Source organism: Pseudomyrmex gracilis, unplaced genomic scaffold (genome assembly GCF_002006095.1).
Source record: "Pseudomyrmex gracilis isolate BER0280 unplaced genomic scaffold, ASM200609v1 scaffold_53, whole genome shotgun sequence".
NCBI lineage: Eukaryota > Metazoa > Arthropoda > Insecta > Hymenoptera > Formicidae > Pseudomyrmex > Pseudomyrmex gracilis.
Window position 1 is genome coordinate 298,380 of NW_018020637.1, and position 21,393 is coordinate 319,772.

Consider the following 21,393-nt stretch of genomic DNA (forward strand, 5'->3'; position numbering starts at 1 on the left):
TTCATCGCGCAACACGCGGACGTCCATAATAATTAATTTCGCAAACACAGACTGCGCACACAGCGCTCAATCAGACTGCTTGCACATGAATTAGTCCTCACGACCGGCATGTCGCCTAGACGCGTTTGACCTCAATCGATATAAATATTGCAGGAAAGACCGATTCCGCATCCGTCTCGTCACGCTCGCGATGGGTTCTCTGGCTGAGGAAAGAAAATCCCAAAGGGACACGAATGCTCCCCAAAGGTCTTGAATGTTCGGTGCTCCGGTATGCCATTCGAATCCTCACGAGAGAGAGGCAGATCCTCCTCCTTTTTCTTTTTCGCTCACGTCTGCCCACGCGCTCGAACTACCTACCACCCACCAGCGAAAGAGATAAAAGGACGAAGAGACGAAGAAGCGGAGAAGAAGAAGGAGAGAGTGAGATAGAGAAAGAAAGAGGGATCTCTAAGCTGAACAAAGAGAACAAAAAAGAAAAACGAAAGAAAACCGAACACGAGGTCGGAAGAGGAGGAGAGAAAGCGTGATGTATGGATTGGTCTGTGTGCGGGTTGCTCGCGTGTGAGGGAGAACATCGCACCGATATCGGGACGTAGGGTTTCGGGTACGCCCAAAGGGTCATCACCCTTTCCTGGCGAATTCTCCCTCCTCTCTCTCTCTCTCTCTCTCTCTCTCTCTCCCGCGCTTATGTGCATGCTGTAGTATCACTCCCGCCTCCTTCGTTCTCTCTTTTGCCGGACGATCTCCCACTCCATCTTCCTCATGCTCCAACGGTGCATCCCTGTGACGTGCACTTTTGCTCCCTGGCGCGTCTCCAGGGACGAAGAAATATACGACTCGCTCCGCAAGAAAATGGCGTAATTATATATACGAAGGCGGGAAGAAGGAGACGGGGTGTAAATCACAACGGGGCGTGCGGAGAGACCTCGATGGGAGTTTCGCATCCGCCGAAAACGCGATTTGCCGAAAAAGAATTCCGGAAGCGTCTTCTTTCCCCCAGGAATCGGACAATAATGAAAACTTGAAAAAGAATGTTGTTATATTCGTTTTCTTCTTCAAAATGTATTTATAGTGGAAGTACTATTTTAGTTTTTTTTTTTAAGATAATTGTACGTCCATCATCCCTTAGAGAAATAAAAAATCTCTAATTTGCCAAGAATACGCCGCGTTTTAAATCTCTTCGCCAAAGTGACTTTTTGTCTTATTTCGTTCTTCATAATCGCGAGAAAACAAGTTGGCGTAGCGTCACGGACAACCATCTGCGGTGCGAGGTTCAATATCCTCCTCATTACGTGGTGGCGTCACTTCAGAAGGGAGCCGGCTCGCGTGACTTGCTTCTTGATAACGTGACTGACAGCCGATTCAAGTCTCGCGGTTTATGCCATGACGATACGGGTGCAACGAGCTCGACACGACGTCGTCGTCGTCGTCGTCGTCGTCGTCTTTCGTAAGAAACACATTTGAATTGATTCGCGCTAATGTAACACTTTTTACGTAAGCTTACAAGAAACTACTATTATTACACGAATTATTCTTTAGCATCGATCACAATCAATCAAAGTCTATGCTCCGGACTTCGATTGTTTTGGCGGAAGCTTACGCGCAAATGAAGGAAAAATACCACCAATTCGTCTTGTCCGCGAACTTGTTACAAAAACACTACTTCGAGTCTCAAGGAAATACTCGTGAATCATAAAGTTGAAAAGTTTCTTTCTTTTCCGTTCCCTCGAGTTTTTGGTTGTTCCACAATTAACACACGCGACTTAATTGGATGTATATTTTTTTGATTTCCCTTCTTTGTGGAAGAAGAGAAAAGAAGCACTCCATTGATCGTGTAATGGAGGTCCCAACTTTTCCCGTTCTCACATATACCGCTGGGAGGCTAAAGATCGTCATAATTAACGAGATGACACACACATACACACATGCGCGCAAAAAAATCCCGCAGAAATTTCCTTCTTATTTCCGACGCGAAAGCTCCGAGTTCGCAGATTCGACGTCGGAGACAGCGGAAAAAATTATACGTCACGAGTGCCGGGAAACTCTCTCGTATCTCATAATTAGCGAGCGGCATTCTCAATTATTCTAATGAGGGTAATGACGTCATAAGACCGCTCTGAGAGAGCGGAATCGACTGCGAATATTACCGCGCGGGGTCTGCACGCGAATTTTTTTCTTTTTTTTTACCTCTGTCTGTCCCCCTTTTCCGGCTTTTCTTCCAGCGACGTTTTGCGAAGCTTTATAGCCGGAACCTTTTCACGCGGATTTTCCGTCAGCGCGTGAAGAACGCGGCGCGTGACCAAAAAACCTAACCAGTTTTTTTTTGACGGCACAATTGTTTCGGAGGTCAAAGACTTTTGACACACACACACACACACACACACACAAACGAGAAGAGACACGCGTGTGTGAATGTTTTCACATTATACTGTGTCAGGATGTTCGAGTATCCGCGCGACATCAAAAGTCGCCGCACGGCCGGATGCACGCGATAATAACGAGGTCGTTATTCCTGATATGCAAAGTGGAAATAAATGTGGAATACAGGTTACGAGATCAACGATCATAATTTATGATTTTCGCGCGCTCGTTACGCTTGATAACGCGATAACCGTGGCGCTACACATAGTAATTTCTCTTTTTATCTCATATTCAATTTTCCAATTTTAATATATTTTTTAAATCGTATATAAATTTCTTGTTATAAATAATAATAATAATCTTATATAACTGAAGAACTGTAGATCATACGCGCGCGCTATATTTTTCGTTCTAAATATCGTTTTCGTGTTTTTCACGTAAATTAATTAACTCCTAATGCACTCTCTCTCTCTCTCTCTCTCTCTCTCGACTTCCGTAAGAAAACATTGCGCGTGACTTGTAATCAGACGTTGAAGAATTTCGCATAAGTATACGCGCCCGCGTCGTCTCGGTATTGTTGACTCGTCAAGAGGGGAATAGGAACGAGACCGAAGGGAGAACTGAACGAGTCCCCGGTGCAAGTTCTCCACGCAATGCTCGACCAAACGTGGGGGGCGCCACGACGAGGTCGTGTGAGGGCGAGAAAGGTTAACGCAAATCTTTTCCGTGCGAGAGTCCGTACGGAATATTGATTCGCGCGTCGGTATTAGAAGTCTTCTAGCACCCCGTAGGTTTATACGTCCGAGAATGAGAGAACGTACAAGTTATCGAAGGGAAAATATAGTTTAGAAAAAATAACGCACTCGTTATATTCTTAGCGAGAGAACATCTCACACGAAACTAACGCACACAAATTCTTAGTTTACAACTACTTTGCGTCAAAGTTCAACACTTGCTTAAAATTTTCAACGCTGTATTAAAGGTTAAAGTTAGCAACACACACACACACACACACGCACGCATACACAGGTTTAATTTTAAACACTGACGTTTGATATTCGAAGTTTGAAATAGATCTCTGCGAGAATATACGTGGTTCAAACTAGGTTTAAAACTTAAAAATGCAATAACTAGGTTTAAAATAAAAAAAAATAAAAACAAAAAAAAATATACCGAATCTGAGAAAAGAAACAACTCAAGCAACTTTACTGTGGAAATAGATATATCTATCGTGTATTATAATATAACACAAACCATCCCCCATTGTATTGCACGCCTTCCGCACAGCGCGACGACGAAGTAACCACCCTCTTGTTGCCAACCGGGCATCGATCCAACGAGCGACCAAGTTTCTCCTCGATGTACCAAAAAGCACGTCTCCCCCTTTCTTCCTTCCGATGTGCTCGTTTTCTTCCACTGGTGGTTTCCTTTTCGGAAAGGATGAGCGCGAGACGTAGAAACAGCACTCAGGGAACATAGAAACGATCGCGAAGATCGCGGCTATTGTTGTCAGACACAGACGTGCTCGAGTGCTCTATTTTCGTAATGATCGAAATACGCTCGTTAAACGTACTTGGATCAGAGAGAAGAGATGGGAAAAACCTGACCCTTCGAAATCCAATAGTTGCGATTTGAAAATTCGTCCGAAGATCTTGTTTTTGGAAGAAAATTGTCGCGCGAAACAAAACGCGTTTCACAAAAAAGTACTCGCACGAAGCAAAATAATGAATATTAATTAGCGTAAGGATCTTTGCCAGAAAGAAATCTCTATTCGAAATCTACTCGAATAAGAACGTAAGGCTTTTGACTGGACGCGTACGTGCATGCGCTTCCGCGAGCTGCGTAAGATCTCGAGGAGAAAAGTGCTTTTGAATTTTCCATAAAGTCACCATAAAACATATAGGCAAATATAGATGAGAGTAATGGAACATGCACTAAAGCAAATGTACACACACGGCGGTTACAACGTTACGGAATAGCAGAAATGCATTTGGCAAACCGGATGCACTTTTCACGAAGTGCTTTTCATACGTTTCTCATTCGACAATCCTCCTTGGGATATTTCAAAACGCGAAAAATACGCGAGTGAAGTATTTATTCTCAAAAATTGCACACAGAAGAGAGATATTTGCGCTGGTAATTTTACGCAAAATTTGACGTAATTCGCGAGTAAGTTTTCCTCGAGAGAGAAACGTTCTCTTCGTTCTTTTTATATATTTTATGTATTTTGTAAAACACGTTTGCGATTTCTGCGAACAAATTTCGCGCCGATACTCGTGACGGTTCACCTTGTGCCAGATCTCGGAATCGGCGAGAATTCTCCGTTTCGGTCTAATTTATTGTCAAGTGCAGCGTGTGAGTCACACGAGAGATCGGACGTTTCACGCGCACATAAGTGACACGCGCGCGCGCGAGCGTCGTTGTCGTTGTGGTTGTGCGCGTGAGCGCCACCGGACAACGCCGTAAACAAAACGTGCCTCTTAGCGAGAGAAGAGTGCAACGACCCGCGCCATTGTGTGTGACGTAGCTTTCGGATCAGCTGATGGCGCGAGAGACGCGCGTCGTTCGCTTATCGCGAGGCGCACCGATTGCCTGGCACCGATGCTTCGTTCGAGACGCTCGGTCGGTTGTCGCGACAAGGACGCCTTTGTCCTGTTTTCACGTCCGAGAGAATGTGTGTACATATTCAAACATATCTTAAATATTGAAATTTATCTCTTTTTAGTTTAGTTTTTTTCTCCTGTAACGTGTCGTATCAACCAACAAAGTATTTTGCGCAGCAAAATCTTGCATTATATTCGGAAACGTATTTCTCTTTCGCTCGTCCAACAAGCGAGATATCACGTTTCTGTTACGTGTAACGTCGTGAAAAAAATGTACAACATTTTTCGCGGATAAAAAACAGATTTCTCAATAATAAAATATACGTTATATTTGCTGTTCTCCAATTTTCGCAAGCGGACGTAACAAGCCTCCGATAATTGTGTTTCGTGTCGTAACGCGTACCTGACCACGCCGCGTGTAAACGACACGGGGAAAACGTTAAGTTAGGTTACGTCCTAACCATAAAAACAGAGAGACTGTTGCGAGAGACGGGGAGCGTACGAAAGCTTTCACTCTCGCACTGACTCATCGCGATACGTGCTAATTAGATGATGTTACACCCCTTTCCCTTCTATTTCTCATCTCGCGCGCGAGACCTCGGCCTTTGTCGTCTCTCTTATCGACGTGTATCTAATAATTCCGGTTTCCTCTCTCTCTCTCTCGCAATAATCGACTCGCGCACAAAGACACATTGGTTAACATTGAACATCGATTTCTTACCTTTGTGACTAAGCAACGAGCTCCGTCCGGAGGAGAACGGCGTCCTTTTCTCGCACAGAGTTGTCAGGATTCAAGTTTCTCCGTCCTTTTTTTGCGACTCCCTTTCTCTCTCGTATTCGCTATATGGAAATGTCCCTGTATTGATGGTCCTGACGTCCAAACATGGGAATCCTGCCGATACCTGAATCCGATGACACAATCTTCTGCCGTAGAAGACTGAGGAGACTCATCGATGAAGAGGGGAGAGGGATTTGTTCGCGAACGAACGGTCGTCTCGTCAGCTAAGCCGGACGTTCGAACGTTTTCGATCTTTCGTATTTTGCATTTCTTAGTTCGACAGCGAACTGTCGACAAGGCGAACGAAAGAGAGACATAGAGAAGAAGAGACATGCGTATACATATACATGTATACACACTTACACATACACACACACACTCACACAGGTATCTATAGAGACAAACCACCGATCGAGCGAGCGATCGAAAACGGAGCGGGCGATGGAAATCACTGTACGCGAAAATTGGAGCGAATTTTTGGATAATACACCAGACGACGACGACGATGCACGTGCGGACGAGCACAGCGCGGATAAAAATAAACTGTCTGGCGAGACTTGTACGGAACGACGAAGCGATGGCCGATGGCCCGGGTGCACACACAATAGACCCCCCCAACGACACTCGACACTTCGCCGCCGTTATCGGCCTTACGCGGGTCGGATACTCACATGACGAGACGCGAGACGATCGACGATATCATGTTAACGGGTCTTGCGGCTCGACGAGACACGCGCGAACGGCTTAGAAACGTACGATTAAATGCGGACGACCGACGGTTAGCACCGATGCTCACAGGTCAGCCATGTTGAACTGGCAGCTGGCTGGCTGCTACTGCGCCTGTGACGTCACGGCGTGTTTTGGTCACGTGACGCGTCTCAGGTTCGTACGGTTCGTGACTAGGAGCGCTTTAATCGACGCGATGCGATTTTAATTTTCTTTATAAGGTTCTCGTTTTTGACACGAACGTAGATAAGAGATTGGAGATTAATACGCGAAGTACAAATCTGTTTCTCTATCGCTACACAAATGACTTCAAAGAATTTTTTCTCAAGAATTTACACAATAATACGCGTCTTGGAAGTATTTTAATGTTCAGAGAAGTATTGTTCTAGTATAGTGAAATTGTAAAATTGACTACGGGATTGGCCAACTCGATCAATCAATCGTTGCGATTGGTCGACTTTTGCGAAGATCGTATTATTGTTGTCACATAGTGCAATCGTGCAATCGCATTGTGTGTTTTGTAATTCAACAATAACCGTTAACTTTACTCACACACATATATTGCGCTGAACTATTGATGTATTTGAACATTTATTTAAGCGATAAGAGAGAGATGTGCGTATTTCTCTCACATATTTTACCAACGGCTCCAAAAATCGCAACCCGTAAAACGTTTGCCCGGTGGCTCACCGCAACCGTGTAAACACACAAATTCTCTAGAGAGAGAAAAAAAAGGAAGAAAAATAGGGTTGAGAAAAGAAGAAAAAGAAGGTCAAAAACATCTTATTGAAGAAACGCGTCGGGAGAGCCGAGTGATAAACAAACAACTCTTCAGATAAAGAAGAAAATAACATTCGACCGTAGAGAAAATCTACAAAATAATACGTTGACGAAAGAACTTTCGCGCGGGTACACCAAAACATGCAGCAAGAATTCTTCGCACGCTCGCGTGGTCCTCTCACAAATTTATTATAAAAAAAATACTACTATCAAGAAAAAAAAAACGACTTACACGCATTACGTCAATGCGTGAGTGCAATGCGAGATACGTGGAGCAAGTGTATACATACATACGTGTGTGTGTGTGCATCGTGTACGCGGCAAGAGAGAAGGCAGACGGCGGATTCCCCCAGACGCCCTAAACCCCCTCGCACACTCGGCGGCGTCCCACTCGCGCCACCCGCGCGCGCGACCCCACGCGCCTCGCGGTCGGTGCTACGGCCCTAAAGCACCCTACCCGCGTCGTAACTCTCTCGCGCGAATGTATAGCAGCGAGAAGCGAGGCGCGACGCAGCGCTGCGTCGACGGAGAGCGAGAGGACGAGGCGAACCAGGAGAAGGACGCGGGAGAGAAAGAGAGATAGAGAAAGAGAGAGAGCGAGCGCGCCCTCACGGAGGGGAGGTGACGGACCGCGCCGTGGCAGGAGTAGGTAAGCCAGGCGGCGGCGGTGACGGCGGGTGGGAGAGGGCGCGCGTGCGAGGGGAGGGAGGGCGCACGGCCGCGGGAAGGAGCCGTGCCTCCCGCCGTCCGCCCGCAGTACGCGCTACGCGATATCACTGGCCGGTCATGTGTGTGTTACTCTCACGTTCACACTGGTACCGTTCGGAGTTCTTCGTTATACCGCGCTGGGCAGTGTTTGCAAACCACCGCCGCCGTGAGACCGTCAACCGCCCCGCGTAGTGCGTGGTTGACCGGTGCTACACACTTGGTGCGCGCCCCGGAAGTTGAAAAGTGCGGTCCGGTTGGTTCTCATTTGCGCGCGGACGTCAACAGTGTATTCGGCGGCAAAGAAAGAGAGAGAGACGAAAAGTATACAACAGAGTCTGTCTCCCTTTTCTGTCTTTCCGTTTATCTCCTGTGACATCGGTCGTTGCCGGAGTCGGGAAGATACATATAACAGAAACAAAAAAAACAGAACGCGCGCACGCAAGCAGAGAGAGAGAGAGTGAGAGAGAGGAGAGAGAGAGAGAGAGAGAGAAAGAGAGAGGCGCGGAAACATCGTTGAAGACGCGCGCACCGGGAGAGCAGAGAAAACATCGTGAAGTAAGGCGCGAACGGCGATCACGCCGGACAGAGATAGAAAGAGAGAGAGAGAGAGAGAGAGAGAGAGTAAGAGAGAGAAAACGATACGTTTGAGTCGCGCGAGTCTCGTGGCTGTTTTCGTGGAGAGAAGCTCGCGCGCGTCCAAGGAGGAGTAAAGGAGTGGCTGTGGAGATATTCGCAAAGGGAAAGAACGAGAGAGAGAGAGAGAGAGAGAAAGAAAGAAGAGAGAGGGAAAGAGAAAATACGAGTGACCGGTCGTCGCCTCATGGCCCTGTTGTTCGATGGCCCTTCGTGATCGCGGCAGGAAGAGATCGGTCGCGGAGTGGTGTTTCATACCGCCGAGAAAAAGTGCTCGTTTGTGACGAAGTTCGTCGTCTCGCGTCCCCTTCCCCTCCGTTCGTTGTGTTTGTTTTCTCTTTCGAGACGGCAAAGCACACTCCCCTCGGAAAAATTGACGGAAAAACCTGGTCGACGAGACGGAGCAGAGGCAGAGTGAGTAAGCAGGAGAAAAGAGGAGAAGAAGAAGAGGAAGAGGAAGAAGACGGAAGAGAGGAGCGGAACACAGTGCGAGGGAGGAAGGCAGGGGACGGAGACGTAGGAGGGAAAGGGTGACTGGCGGGCCCGGCTGGCGATCCGAAGTCGCGGATTCGGCACGCCGCGGTTTACCGATCCGTAATATGGCGTACAAGTTTCGCGAGGAGATCGTGGGAAAGAGGTTTCTCTCGGTGAGTGGTTTCACCAAGCTGAAGGTGAATAAGATTAGTGAGTGGGGTTGGCGTGCGGGGGTGATACGTGCCGCCAGTCACAGGGATAACGGCTGTCCTGATCTCCAGGTGAGTGATCTTCTCTGTTTCGATTTTTTTTTCTCGCTATAGAAATCGCGCGGAAACGCGCCGCTATACGGAAGAAAACGAGGCGCGTTCGCGAGAAACGAAGTTGTCGTCGTCGTTGGTGACGCGGGTCGATGCGTGTGTACACACATACAACGCGTGTGTATCTCGATCTAGCGCCGCGCCGTTTGTGTTTACATTACCGTGCGACCTTTCGTGTGCACGCCCGAAGAACGCTCGCCACACAAGCGAGTTACGATGGGTTACTCTACTTTTTGAAATACGCGAAAAAACAGACCCGCCTGACTCGGGGAAAGTCACTTCGACGACCGCGTGTTATTCACGAGAGATGTAGAAATTGTCATGGTTCTCTAAAGAGTTCAATTTTCGATACAATGCGAGAGTACTTATTATTGGATCTCGACTTTTTTTCGCAGAAGAATATATATAGAAAGTATATAATAAAGTATATTTCTAGCACTCTTTCTCTCTCACATAGTTTACTTGCTTAATGACAATTTCTCTCAATCAGCAATTTTATAAAAAAAAAAAAAAAAAATACGCTCGTTGTATGTTGTTACGTTTATAAAGTTCAAATATTGATTTATAATTACGTGTATTAAGGGAACCACTTTTGATAACAAATAGCAACATTATTAACGTTCGTTTAGAAATAGCAAATTTCTATCGATTCGCTGTTGCGCGTGTGTGCGTCAACGTTTGCCAATATTTGAAACAAAAATAAGTCAATGTCAATACAAAGAAAAAATATCTTTTTTTGTGTTTGTATTTTTAAGTGACGTTCATTGAAACGTTAACGTTCTATAAAAGATTCACATAATGATGATTTGTATACACTTTTGTTTTAAATGCCGATCTCGCAAACGTACGAATCAATATTTTATTGATTTTCACGTACGTATTTGAAAAATCCGAGCATAATTACATAAGTATGTCCGACAGATCCTTCATTTCTTTTCAAGTCAAGTCATAACTATTTCAGTTTTCGAGGACATTGCCAACTCGCGTATCTACACTGTTACTGTTTACACGTGCACACACGCCTGATGTGCACGTTTCGCGTTACTTGGCCGCTAATATTTGCCAATTATAACTCGTGGCCAAAGGCCGCGATTATTATGTCGGTCGAGCGTGAAATCTCGGAAAATCTCGCGGCCTCGCTGGCTGTATTTTTTTTTTTTTTTTCGTGGTTGTGTGCGTCTCTCGCGACGTCAAAATTCGTAATATTCAATTTCGGAAGAGACCGAATTGCGTGTTCGAGAAGTAATCGTTTTCTCTCATCCGTTTCGTTACGTAACCGACCGAATTTTGGAACGCTCGAACACACGCGGAATTAATTTGATACTTATCTCTTACGTAATAAAAGAAGCAGTTGGCCTCGGGTGTCATTAATTGGCCAAAACAATCATCTGTGGACGATAACACCGCAAGAACATCGGCTTAACGCACATCACCATTATAAATAGTACATCTTTGCGCCGAAAAGGTTTTTCGTGGAAAATCCACAAGCTCTGAACTAAAAACAATTTGTTTCAACTTTTACGTGGCCAATATTGCATTAATGCATCGAGAAGGCGCGCGTTAGCGCAAATCCTTTCCGTATTTTATCAAAGTTATCTCTCTTCCGGGAGAAAGAGTAAATTTTATTTCGACCTGTTGTAACACACATCTCGTGTGTAATATAAATTACAACCCGTTAACGGGAGCGAGATATGTTGAATAACATTTACCGTGTGTGTATATATACATATATATTTTATTGTTACTAATGATTTTCCGGCAGAACGGAAATAAAGCTAATGGCGTTGTTACCAACATTGTTTCCACGAAACAATATTATAATGCGTAAACATTTACATTCATTTTATAGAGATTTGTTTCCTCTTTTAGCGACGAACATTAAAGGTATCATTAGAATATTGATAAACAGAAAGCAACGCACGTGTATAATAATAATAATAATAATAATAATAATAATAATAATAATAATAATAATATTTTTTATTTTTATTAATAATAATATTTTTTTTTTTTAAGTACATATTTGTGAGATTAATTTTTTTTAAATTAAATAACATCCGGTACGACAAAAATTACATGTACACCATATCTCGTAGATTTAGATATTCACGTAAACTGTGTCGCTCAGCCCACAGCGACTGTCAGTCCCGATGCAGTCCCTCTATCGATCTGCGACACAATTAATAATACCAGTACTTATTCGTCGCGTTCATTAGCGAGTCGCAAACGGTTTCAACTGCCTTTAATGGCCCTCGCGACGCGTCTGCAAATTTATCCCAGGCGCCAAAGAGAATTCAAACATTCACCCCAAGTGAATTTAGTTGACATCTGTTTAGTATTTGCCGTGGGGTCAGCGACTATAAACACGATTATATATTCCGGGGTCATCGTCGCGTGTCTCGCAGGCCGCCTTCGTTTTCCGGTTTCTTGTCTCAAAAAATGTTCTCTCTCTCTCTCGCTCGGGTTTCTTGCAAAAGCGCGTCGACATATATGTGCCGCGGTGAAAGTTATATCCAAGTTGTCGTTTGTTTTGAATTTCGCGCAATGACAATCTTGACGCGCGCACACGTAAACACAAAGCGTAAAAGAGGCAGGGTGTTCAAAAAATAAACAAAATATAGTTTGTCTCGCGAAAACAAAAAACCTCGCGCTCCGTTTCTCTCTTTCTTTGCGTCAACGATGTTGACGATAAAGAGAAGCGGAGGATACCTTGACGTATCGACAAGTCGTTGAAATATCGAACGCGGGAGAGAAAATAGGTGTTTTATCGATAAGGGCGTGTGTATATGTGACTTGCGCGCGCGTTCTCGTCTCACCTTGAAACTTCTCTAACTTTAGACGTGAAATGATGCATAACTCGACAATGTATACTATAAATCGCAGGAGAGAGACAATAAAATGTCTCTCGCGCGGTATCACCTAAAGCGTTTCTTTTTTAAACGCTGATCGATCATTTTATGTTATGAATAGTAATAAGAAACTGGGTATTTTTCAATAAACTTTTTATATTTAGGTTTTCTTTTGCCGATTGTTGCAAATGTGGTGCGACATCGCGAGCAGATTTTTTTTTGCACACACACACACACACACATCGCATTACTTGTCTATAAATTCTGTCATATTGTTTCGGTGTCGGGTTTCCTCGCGCACCTGTCCCGACACGAAGGTACCGTTACACTCGGTGCACGAAATTACACGAAGCGCCTCGAAAGAGCGCGGTGACGCGGCGATACCTGGAACGTGTGCATCGGTCAGGAAGAAATTTCGTGTGGTCGGTTATAGAGTACAAGGGAGACTGTTACAGGGCACCAGAGAATTTGTGGTGGTACCCCCGAATTATCGAGAATTCGCGATCGCGCTGCAGGCTCTGAAATTTGCGGTTCACGAAACCGCCGCGCACCGACCACATACCGCGCACCTAACACTTTCGGATAATAATTTGTATAGCGGGGCGATGTTTTGTTGCGCTCGTCGAAAATTACTGGCGAAATTCCGGGTCAAACCCCAAGAGAGAAGAAGAGAGAGAGAGAGAGAGAAACACGGGGGTGTTCGCAAATTTGCGACGATAAACACTCGCACGTGCAAAACTGACAAAAATTTTTTCCGCGAAATTCATTTTGATAGTGATACAAGTTTCGAAATACGTTTATGTAGAATACACTATTATCCCAATGAGATGCGAGAACAAGATTCTCTGTCTCGAAGATATCCAGACTTTGCAATTCAAAATAAACAAAAATATTCGTCACGGATTAAAATGCGTGTTTGTATGCGCGCGCGCGTGCCTTTGCGCAAGCGATTGTGCGTACAAATATCGTTAAATGCTCTGTATGCGTAGATTCTTTTTTTTTTATATTACAAAACATTATTTCTGTCATTACAACGTATTGCACTTTATCTTATCAAGAGAGAAAAAATTTGTTCTCAAGTCATGGTCACATAGTGTCCGTAATGAACTTTTCGTATCGCAATAATAAACGTTACGTGTTACTGTGCTTTGTTAGCATCGTTTTTGTTTGCATTGAGCGAATCATTGGGTTAAAAGGTTTTGAACATTTTTGTAATATTGATAAAAGCAATAACTAAGAGATATATCGGTTGATATCGCGATTTTTGTGAAAATATCGCGTCGTTGGACTGTATATTTAATATCTTTGATTAGTTATTTGACAGACACTTTTGACGAAAGTCTACAAAATCTTGATTTTATTACACTCGCATTCGCGTCGTACGTAACGATCGAAGTAAATATTTACGTAAAGATCTAATCTCTTCGATGTGCGCGTTGCGAAAAATTAAATTGTATAATCTAATTTTCTTACGAAAGAGACTGCGCGCGCGCGTGCACACACACACACACACACATACAGCGCGTGATTCTCTGGTGAAAACAATCTCTCGGGAAAATCTCTTTGGGATTAAAAATCCCAAAATGTGTGAAAAGGGCGATCGCTGCCGATTAGACGGTCCGCCGATTAAAACTTCGCTCGTTTTCTTTCTCTCTTGACAATCTACCGTCGTCTACTCTCATTAAACCGTTCGGAATTCCACACATTATTGGCGTGAGCACACGTGCTACCGGCCGACCGAAGCTTATCAGTTATCGTCGGCGGCAAATTGATAGAACATTCTTTCGCCGATCGTGATCGCGTGACGATCCTCTGATAATTTGAAAAAAAAAAAAAATTCATTTATTACGACGAATTATTTCGAGATAAATATATGCAAGTGCAAAATGAACATTTGCGCAATACCGCGAGTATCTTTCTTCCAGGTCGCTCTCTCATCTTGGTATCTTTTGAAATGTTTTATTCTCGTCTATCTTAATACTCGTTTGCGTTAATATTTCACAAAATTGTTACACATTAATATTTTCTCTCGACGTGCAGAAAATTAGTGTTCATTAATATTTTGCAACAACACACATTTCGTTACGTATTAATATCTTGTCGACGTGCAGACAATTACAAGTTTGGAAATATATATTTATATTCATTCGCCATTCTGTTATATCCATTAAGCGAAACTGTGTCGAAACATCACATTCGAACTTACGCAAATTAAATTTAAATATAAATTGGCAAACAAAAATAAGAGTAACGCAGCGCTAAGATCTATTGCTCTTGCTCTTTTCGGCAACGTTGAAGGATCGATGTTGTTGGCTCCCGTCGTCTTCGTCGTCGTCGTCTTATTACAAATGGCGAAATCGATATTACGCTGTCGCGAAATGACGGTCTCTCGTGCCCAAAGGTAACTTACATACGTTTACGAAATTGCTTCCGCGAGCATCCGGATTTCTCCTCTTGCACTTCGCTGCATACGATGATTATTATTCGCCGTATTCGAATTAGATCGAAACGCATGGATGCGATCGGTCGCGAATGATTTCACGTAGTCGCGGAACACACACAACGGCGGTTCTTTATAGCGCGTGCTCTCTTTCTCTCTTTCTTTCTCTCTCTCTATCTCTCCGTTATTTGCCCGCGAGTCTCTTGCGCGCAACAAAAGGACACAAAGAGAGCGCGAGATGCGTTGCGCTACCGTGCAACGCGGCAAATCATTTCGTGTCGTACACACACGTTTGCGTATTACGTTATTTTGCAATTCCCACAATTTCCCGTCCATCGCGTTATACAATTAGATACAGTCTATAAAATTTTCCGTGGACCACAGGTGTTTAATATGTAATACGCAAGTCCGCGCGTTCTGACAAATGATCGGTGTCTTGATTTCTCACGTAATCACTGGCAGCGTTCCTGCCAGTGCCGAAACGTGCGTCGAAATTGTCGGAAATGAGTGACGTCTTGTACCGCATGCGTGATCAATTGACGGGATCAAGTTAATGTTGAACAGCGCATCACCGTCGTGTATCGCACGGATTGTTGATTAAAATCGGGAAATATCGCGATCGCTAAAGCCGATATTTTAGTTCGAGATCTTAAATAAAAAAAACTACACGAAGAAAATTGACTCGAACGAGTGCTCGGTCCCGAAAAATTGAATCAAGAGAGACTTTGCTGTTTAAAAAAATTATAAGTTAAATATCGAATAATATACTGCAGGCGAATTATCAACCGACATGAGCATACAATTACATAACTTTAATAATAATTTCATACAGAATCTCGATTTAATCTTTTCTTTTTTAATTGAAAGTAAATATATGCCAAGAGAGAAATCGAGTGACTTGGGAAATTTTGCAATTTATGGGATTGTATCTCTTTATTTAGTGGATGTGTGGTGTATTGAGATGTTTTGAGATCGAAATCATGTATATTCAAGTCGGCTTGTGACAAGCGTGCGGTCATAAAAACAAGTTACACATCTCTCTCATTAGCAAAGCTGAATAAAATAATTTCGCATGAATTGGAGAACCGATGTATACAAGCGATACAAACGCAAGAAACAATAATATAACAAAACATGTAAACGAGAATATTATCTCTCGTGATTTTCGTTTTATTATTTGCCGGAGCACGCCAATGCGAGAAATCGCTTGTTTTGCGCGCGCGCAACTCGGTACGCGGAAGTGTCACGTGAGCCGCGTTTTCGTGTGTTCGCGTTCAACCGTGACAACGTGAAACTTTAACGCGCGATTCCCAACCGCGCGAATGTCGCACGTGTTGCTCACGACGAATATTCGCGACGCCCGGAGCTCGGTCGTTTGGTGGCGATCCCGTTATTGCATCGAGGACCCTATCACTATCGGCCGCATTCTAATATTAAAATACGAGTTCAACGACCGCGATACGGCCAGAAGACGCGCTTCGATGCTCGCGCCCTGCAGGATTCGCGTTATGACTTAACACACACACACACACACACACACACACACACACACACACACACACACACACACACAGAGAGAGAGAGAGAGAGTGAGTAGAACAGAGAATACACATTTTATGTTCGAAGATCAAGGTCTGTCACGAAACGATGTGCCATGATTTTTTTATATTCCCATCTTTTGAAGGGCGCACCGACAACACGTCGTATCATTAATTAACGATATTGCGAGAGAAAAATAACAAAATAGAAAGAGACGAATATCAGTGGAGTTTTATAGTTTCCGGTTTGTTTTTACGTCGAAGAGATTTTTACAGAGGTATTTACTCGCTTTTAGAATAATTAACTTGGATTAAAAAAAAAGAAGAAAGTAAAACAATACACCTTGTTACGCAATGTCGGATGGGTGTTAAATCTGCGGAATGTTTGTGCGAACGGTGTAAAGATACTGATTAAAATCAAATTACCAAGAGCGAACGAAATTTTTTATCTTTTTTCGAAATATCACCTCGGAATAGGTTCCTTACTTGGTCAATCCGAGGATACGGTAACGTTTTTCGCCGTGGAAGAGCATGTATTTTTCATTTCGCAAAAGCTGCGGTGGTTGCAACTCTCTGCAACGTATTACCTCTAGGAGGTTCGATTACGCCAGTATCGATTAGCGCTCTCTCTAATGCTGATGAACACACACTCGTTCTTTTTTACTCTACTTGTACACGTACGCCGCGCATCGGAGATAGCGTTATTATCTAAAAAAAAAAAAAAAAACACGGCGAGTTGCTAATTAAATTAAGTGTCGCAATTCAGGCTAAGAGCCGTGTGTGCGAAGACCAAGTTTGAATTCGCTCCGACAACGTGGCTTGCGCCACGTCAATCGATATCATCGCGACCGGTCACAGTCACATCGGCGGAAGATCACACGCGACAACAGCAGGGCTTTAACCCTGTTGCGCTCCGAACGCGTTTCGCCGATGTTTTGATTCGCGAAAGCATGTGATCAGTATTTCTCTTTCTCGGGGGGATGGCAATTTGTTCGCGCGAAGAATCAACGCGCATAAGTCTTTCTGCGCTGCGCGCATTTAATTAGTATCTCATTAAAAAAAACTCGACGAATAATGTGAGAAAAAGCGACGCATCTATACGTTTTTTTTTTTTTTTTTTAATTTACACACATTTGCGTTTGTTTTTTTTTTTTTCATTTACGTACAATTTATTCGAATGATACTTTTGTGTATAATTTATTCCGCGGAGTGTGTGTGTGTCTGTGTCTGTGTGTGTTTTGCTTGAGGGGAGATGCGCGACGACAAGATATCTCGTTGACGGGTCGCGTCTCACACAGAGAGAATTGGAAATTGCGCGTCTATTTCCGCGCTAGAAACGCACACTACTTTGAAGATACCGTCGTGTTCGCGCGAGCACGAATCTATTCCTCTATTCCACAACGGTGGCTCGTTGTAAACAATGACTTCGTGTCCGACCCAGATTCTAAGCCCACGTAGAAAGCGGACTCGCTTGCATAATCCGTAAGTGCAGCGCGCGTATCCGTGCACAGAGTATATATATATATATGCATTTGTTTTCTTGCGTGTCGCGCTTGACTATTGTGTGCGTCACCTGTATGCGTGTGTGTGTGTTACGTGCGTCACTTGCGCGTTTTTACGCGTTTTGTCCGGAATCGCGCTCAATCAAAAAGTTCGTAGTTGGACGTGATTACGTTCGACTTACGGAGTACGCTTCTGATGAGCACGAAAACTTTGTGAAACATTTGTGGCACGCCGCGTAAACGAGAGAGAGAAGAACGCATTTATTAACATTAAATTAGAATATTTTCATATTAATAGGGTTTTTGTTTTTTTTTTTTTTTTTTTTATTAGATAGCGCCTTTGGGAGGCGTTTGATTTTATTGAATGGTAAATAAACGAGAGAGTACGCACTTGTGGGAAGATATTTTGAATAAACGGAACGCGATAAAGTACGGTTAACTATATTTTGTTAAAAAATAAATTCGTTGGGCGATAAAAGAGAAACCGACATTTTTCTCGGTAATGTGGGAAAAAAAAAAAAAAAAAAAAAGAATCGAGTCGTCGCAAGAAATTGGTGGGACACATTTGTAGGTGAACGTCAACGCGAACTCGTGTCGTGATATGTATAGAATGTGGAGTAGGATATATATGGCGTATTAAAGGGCGATCCACTCGTGTCAGAGCACTTTTACAAAGTCATTACGTTACATTAGAATATCGGAGTTGCAGTATGTCAAAGTTTGTATAAAAGTATATCGTGCTCTACTGCACTTTGTTACAGAGAGCTTTGTGTGCGCGCGCGAAGATCTGCGCCGTATATCTATTCTTGATTTGTAAGAAATTTCATTTAAGCACGTTGGTTCACATTTCTCGCGAAAAATTGGAAGTTATAAACTTATCCTAATTTTTTTTCTCCATCTCTCTCTCTTATCTGTCTACGTTTACACTGGTTACGTGTCCGCAATAAAGGAATTTTATTTCAAAAACTGACTGAAATTCGAGAGAAAGTTAAATTTAGGTGACATTTGTCAAGTTTAACACCAGAATAATCAACATAAATGTTGAATGTACATCTAGTTTTACCGCATTCATCAATTTGTCGAGTATTCGAGAGGAAAAAGTTTTGTTTGTTATGTTCAATTTCTTCAATATTCAAGTAATTAACAAAATTAATTAACGAACTAGTTCCAATTTATGCAATATTCAAATAATTAATTAACGAACAAAGAACACATTTGTAGCTTTCAGCTACAAAGATTTTTAATACATCATTGTGGTTTTTCCTTGTTAAATAGAAAAAAAAAAACTATTTGGAACATTTTTATAGATCGCATTTCTGAAATCCGTTATTTCGTCACGGGTTCGATTGTATTCTAGCGTTAATTCTACGTCTATATAGTTACCAATACTTTCTTTTGTTATTATCTAACGATTCTTAACGACATGCCCTGCGATACACTTATAATACGTTTACTCCGTATGCACCTTCGCTCCGTTCTGTCGATATCTAGGAGGGAAGAACCGTTCCCGTTAGCTCAGCACTTTCACCCGGATCATCACGACCCAGATGATCGCGTCTCTCTAACGGTGCGGAGTGTGCCATTTCTCTTTTCCTCCCTTTCTCTCCCTCTCTTTCTGTCTTCTCTCTCTTTTATCTGTTTCTCTTTTTTCTCTCTCTCCTTTCTTTCTACTCTATCTCTATGCTTCTCACACGAAAGAGCTTTTTCTTCCTGGAAACTCCAAACTTCTCGATCACGCAAACGGACAATCCCGTGAAAATCGCATTCGGGCACGATTCGCGCGTTTTCAACCCGCGAGAGAGCGAGGAACGGAGCGTAGCAAGCGCGCGGCTTGGCGGCGGCGTCGAGCCCGTCGGGGAGGAACGGAGTGAGAGGGACCGACGAAGAGAGCATTGACGACGGTGGGTAGAGGGACGAGAAAGGCGCGAAGGGGGTAAGAGACGGAGAGACGGCCGAGAAAACAGGTTCCTCGGCCAGACCAGAGGCGACCAACCGCCGGCCGGAGACCCGGGTCACTCACCCAGATTCTACAAACAACACCAAACACCGTCCATCCTTCGTTCGTTTCACCGTCCCGCTCTGTACGGACGCGATTTGCTCCTCTTCTCCGTTTTCCCTACGGATTCTTTTTCGTCCCGTTCTCTTGCACCTCCGCGCGGAAAGCGCAACGTCCGGAGGATTCTGACAACCGAGGCCGAGAGACTCCGGGGTCTTCGGCACATGCACGCGGCGCCGTGAGTCGGAACGAGCGAGAAGAGGAGAGAGAAAGACAGTGTCGTGCTATAGAGAAAACCCGATGACACGATGTCTGCGAGACATGACCCTCTTCAAGGTTGCGTCTGGTGGATTCGCCTTCGTGTTGATTTCTCGCGACAGCTCGTCCTCACGTGGCATTGTACGTGGGGACAGATGCTGTCACGGTGTTTGAATTGTCAAGAACTTGCTCCGCGAGAAAACGGCGGGAATCGCGTCGCGCCCCACAACGTGTGTCTGTAACACGCTCGTTGTCTCGTGGAGATACGTTTGTTATTTCGTACGCTCGGTTATTTTGACGACTCTCTGTGAGACACGAGAGAGATTAACATGAGAAAACTCGCGCGTTCGCGCTCTAATATATAATACATGTGTGACACAGATATATCTTACGGATTATTCTCTCTCTCTTTTGAGTTTAATTTTCACAATGACACTCTTTGAGCACTTCGGCTGGTTATTAAAGTTCAGAAAGACAATTTCGCGAAGACGAAACTTCAATAGCAATTTTGTTCCTCGTTCTATTTAAAACGAATTTTTGCCGAAACAAAGAGGAATCGGAATGAATCCCGTCGGAAGGGGGAAAAAAAAACTACGCTACGAATTGTCAGTTACACGATACGCGGCAAGTGATTCGAGATATCGAAACGCGCGGAGAAAGAGAACTCGATCTACTCTCTCCGCGTGCGGGACAGAATTTAATTTCTTTCTTCGCAATATCGCGCAAGCGGAAAGAAAGAAATTGCAATAAAAGTAATCGAGAAATCTTTTGTTTTCCCCTCCGCCGCTCTCCCTTCCTCGCCTTTCTGTCGATCAACGTTCTATTCATTGTGAAACACCGCTGCGAGTTGTACGTAGCTGTCTTCTCGCGGGGAACCCAGACGAGCGAATTGCATATAACGCGCGACTACGTCGACGCACGTTTGCTTTTTTGTTGTTATTTTAGATTTCTATCGGAATCTCTTTCTCTCTCTCTCTCTCACTCTCGAATAATGGAGAAAGTTCCCCCCCGCGCACCGACGTGGCATTTCGTCGCGTGGGTTCTCTCGCGGAGAACCTTTAATACGTCTAGAATCGAGTCTATACACACATTGCGCGCGCATTAACGGGAAGCGTGCGCACGCTATTGTCGCTGTTGTATTAAAATTGAATAACACGACGTTGGAGTACAATGTAATTCGTTGCTCGTGACGTACACAAACGCGAGTTCGTACATTTATTGACCCCCACGTAATTGTGTCTCTCTCTTTCTCGAGCTGTTTGCTCGATTAGCGTCGACGCCTAGGCGCGTGTTGACTCGGGAGAACGAAATCCGCGTTATTGCGCCAAGTGCGTCGTAATCGGAAGTTAAGCAGTTAGAACCGCGCGAGTCTCTTCGATATCACACTCTGATTTGCGTATGTATGTACGCTTTTCTCAAGGGTAACT

At 43.9% G+C, this 21,393-nt stretch overlaps 2 protein-coding genes across 4 annotated transcripts in view; one reads left to right on the top strand and one right to left on the bottom strand.

Annotated features, from left to right (window-relative positions):
- Positions 1–6,565, bottom strand: part of LOC109853674 — a 29,476-nt gene extending 22,911 nt beyond the window's left edge. The window contains exon 1 of one of the 3 annotated variants that reach the window (XM_020426010.1): positions 6,414–6,565. In XM_020426010.1, coding sequence (XP_020281599.1) covers positions 6,414–6,445 — 32 coding nt within the window. In that variant the 5' untranslated portion in view covers positions 6,446–6,565. The other 2 variants (XM_020426008.1, XM_020426009.1) reach the window with 2 other exon arrangements.
- A 1,470-nt stretch (positions 6,566–8,035) lies between these two features.
- Positions 8,036–21,393, top strand: part of LOC109853693 (probable JmjC domain-containing histone demethylation protein 2C) — a 168,078-nt gene continuing 154,720 nt past the window's right edge. The window contains exon 1 of the mRNA XM_020426039.1: positions 8,036–9,344. Within this exon, the coding sequence (XP_020281628.1) occupies positions 9,189–9,344 (156 nt within the window). The 5' untranslated portion in view covers positions 8,036–9,188. The remainder of the gene's footprint in view (positions 9,345–21,393) is intronic.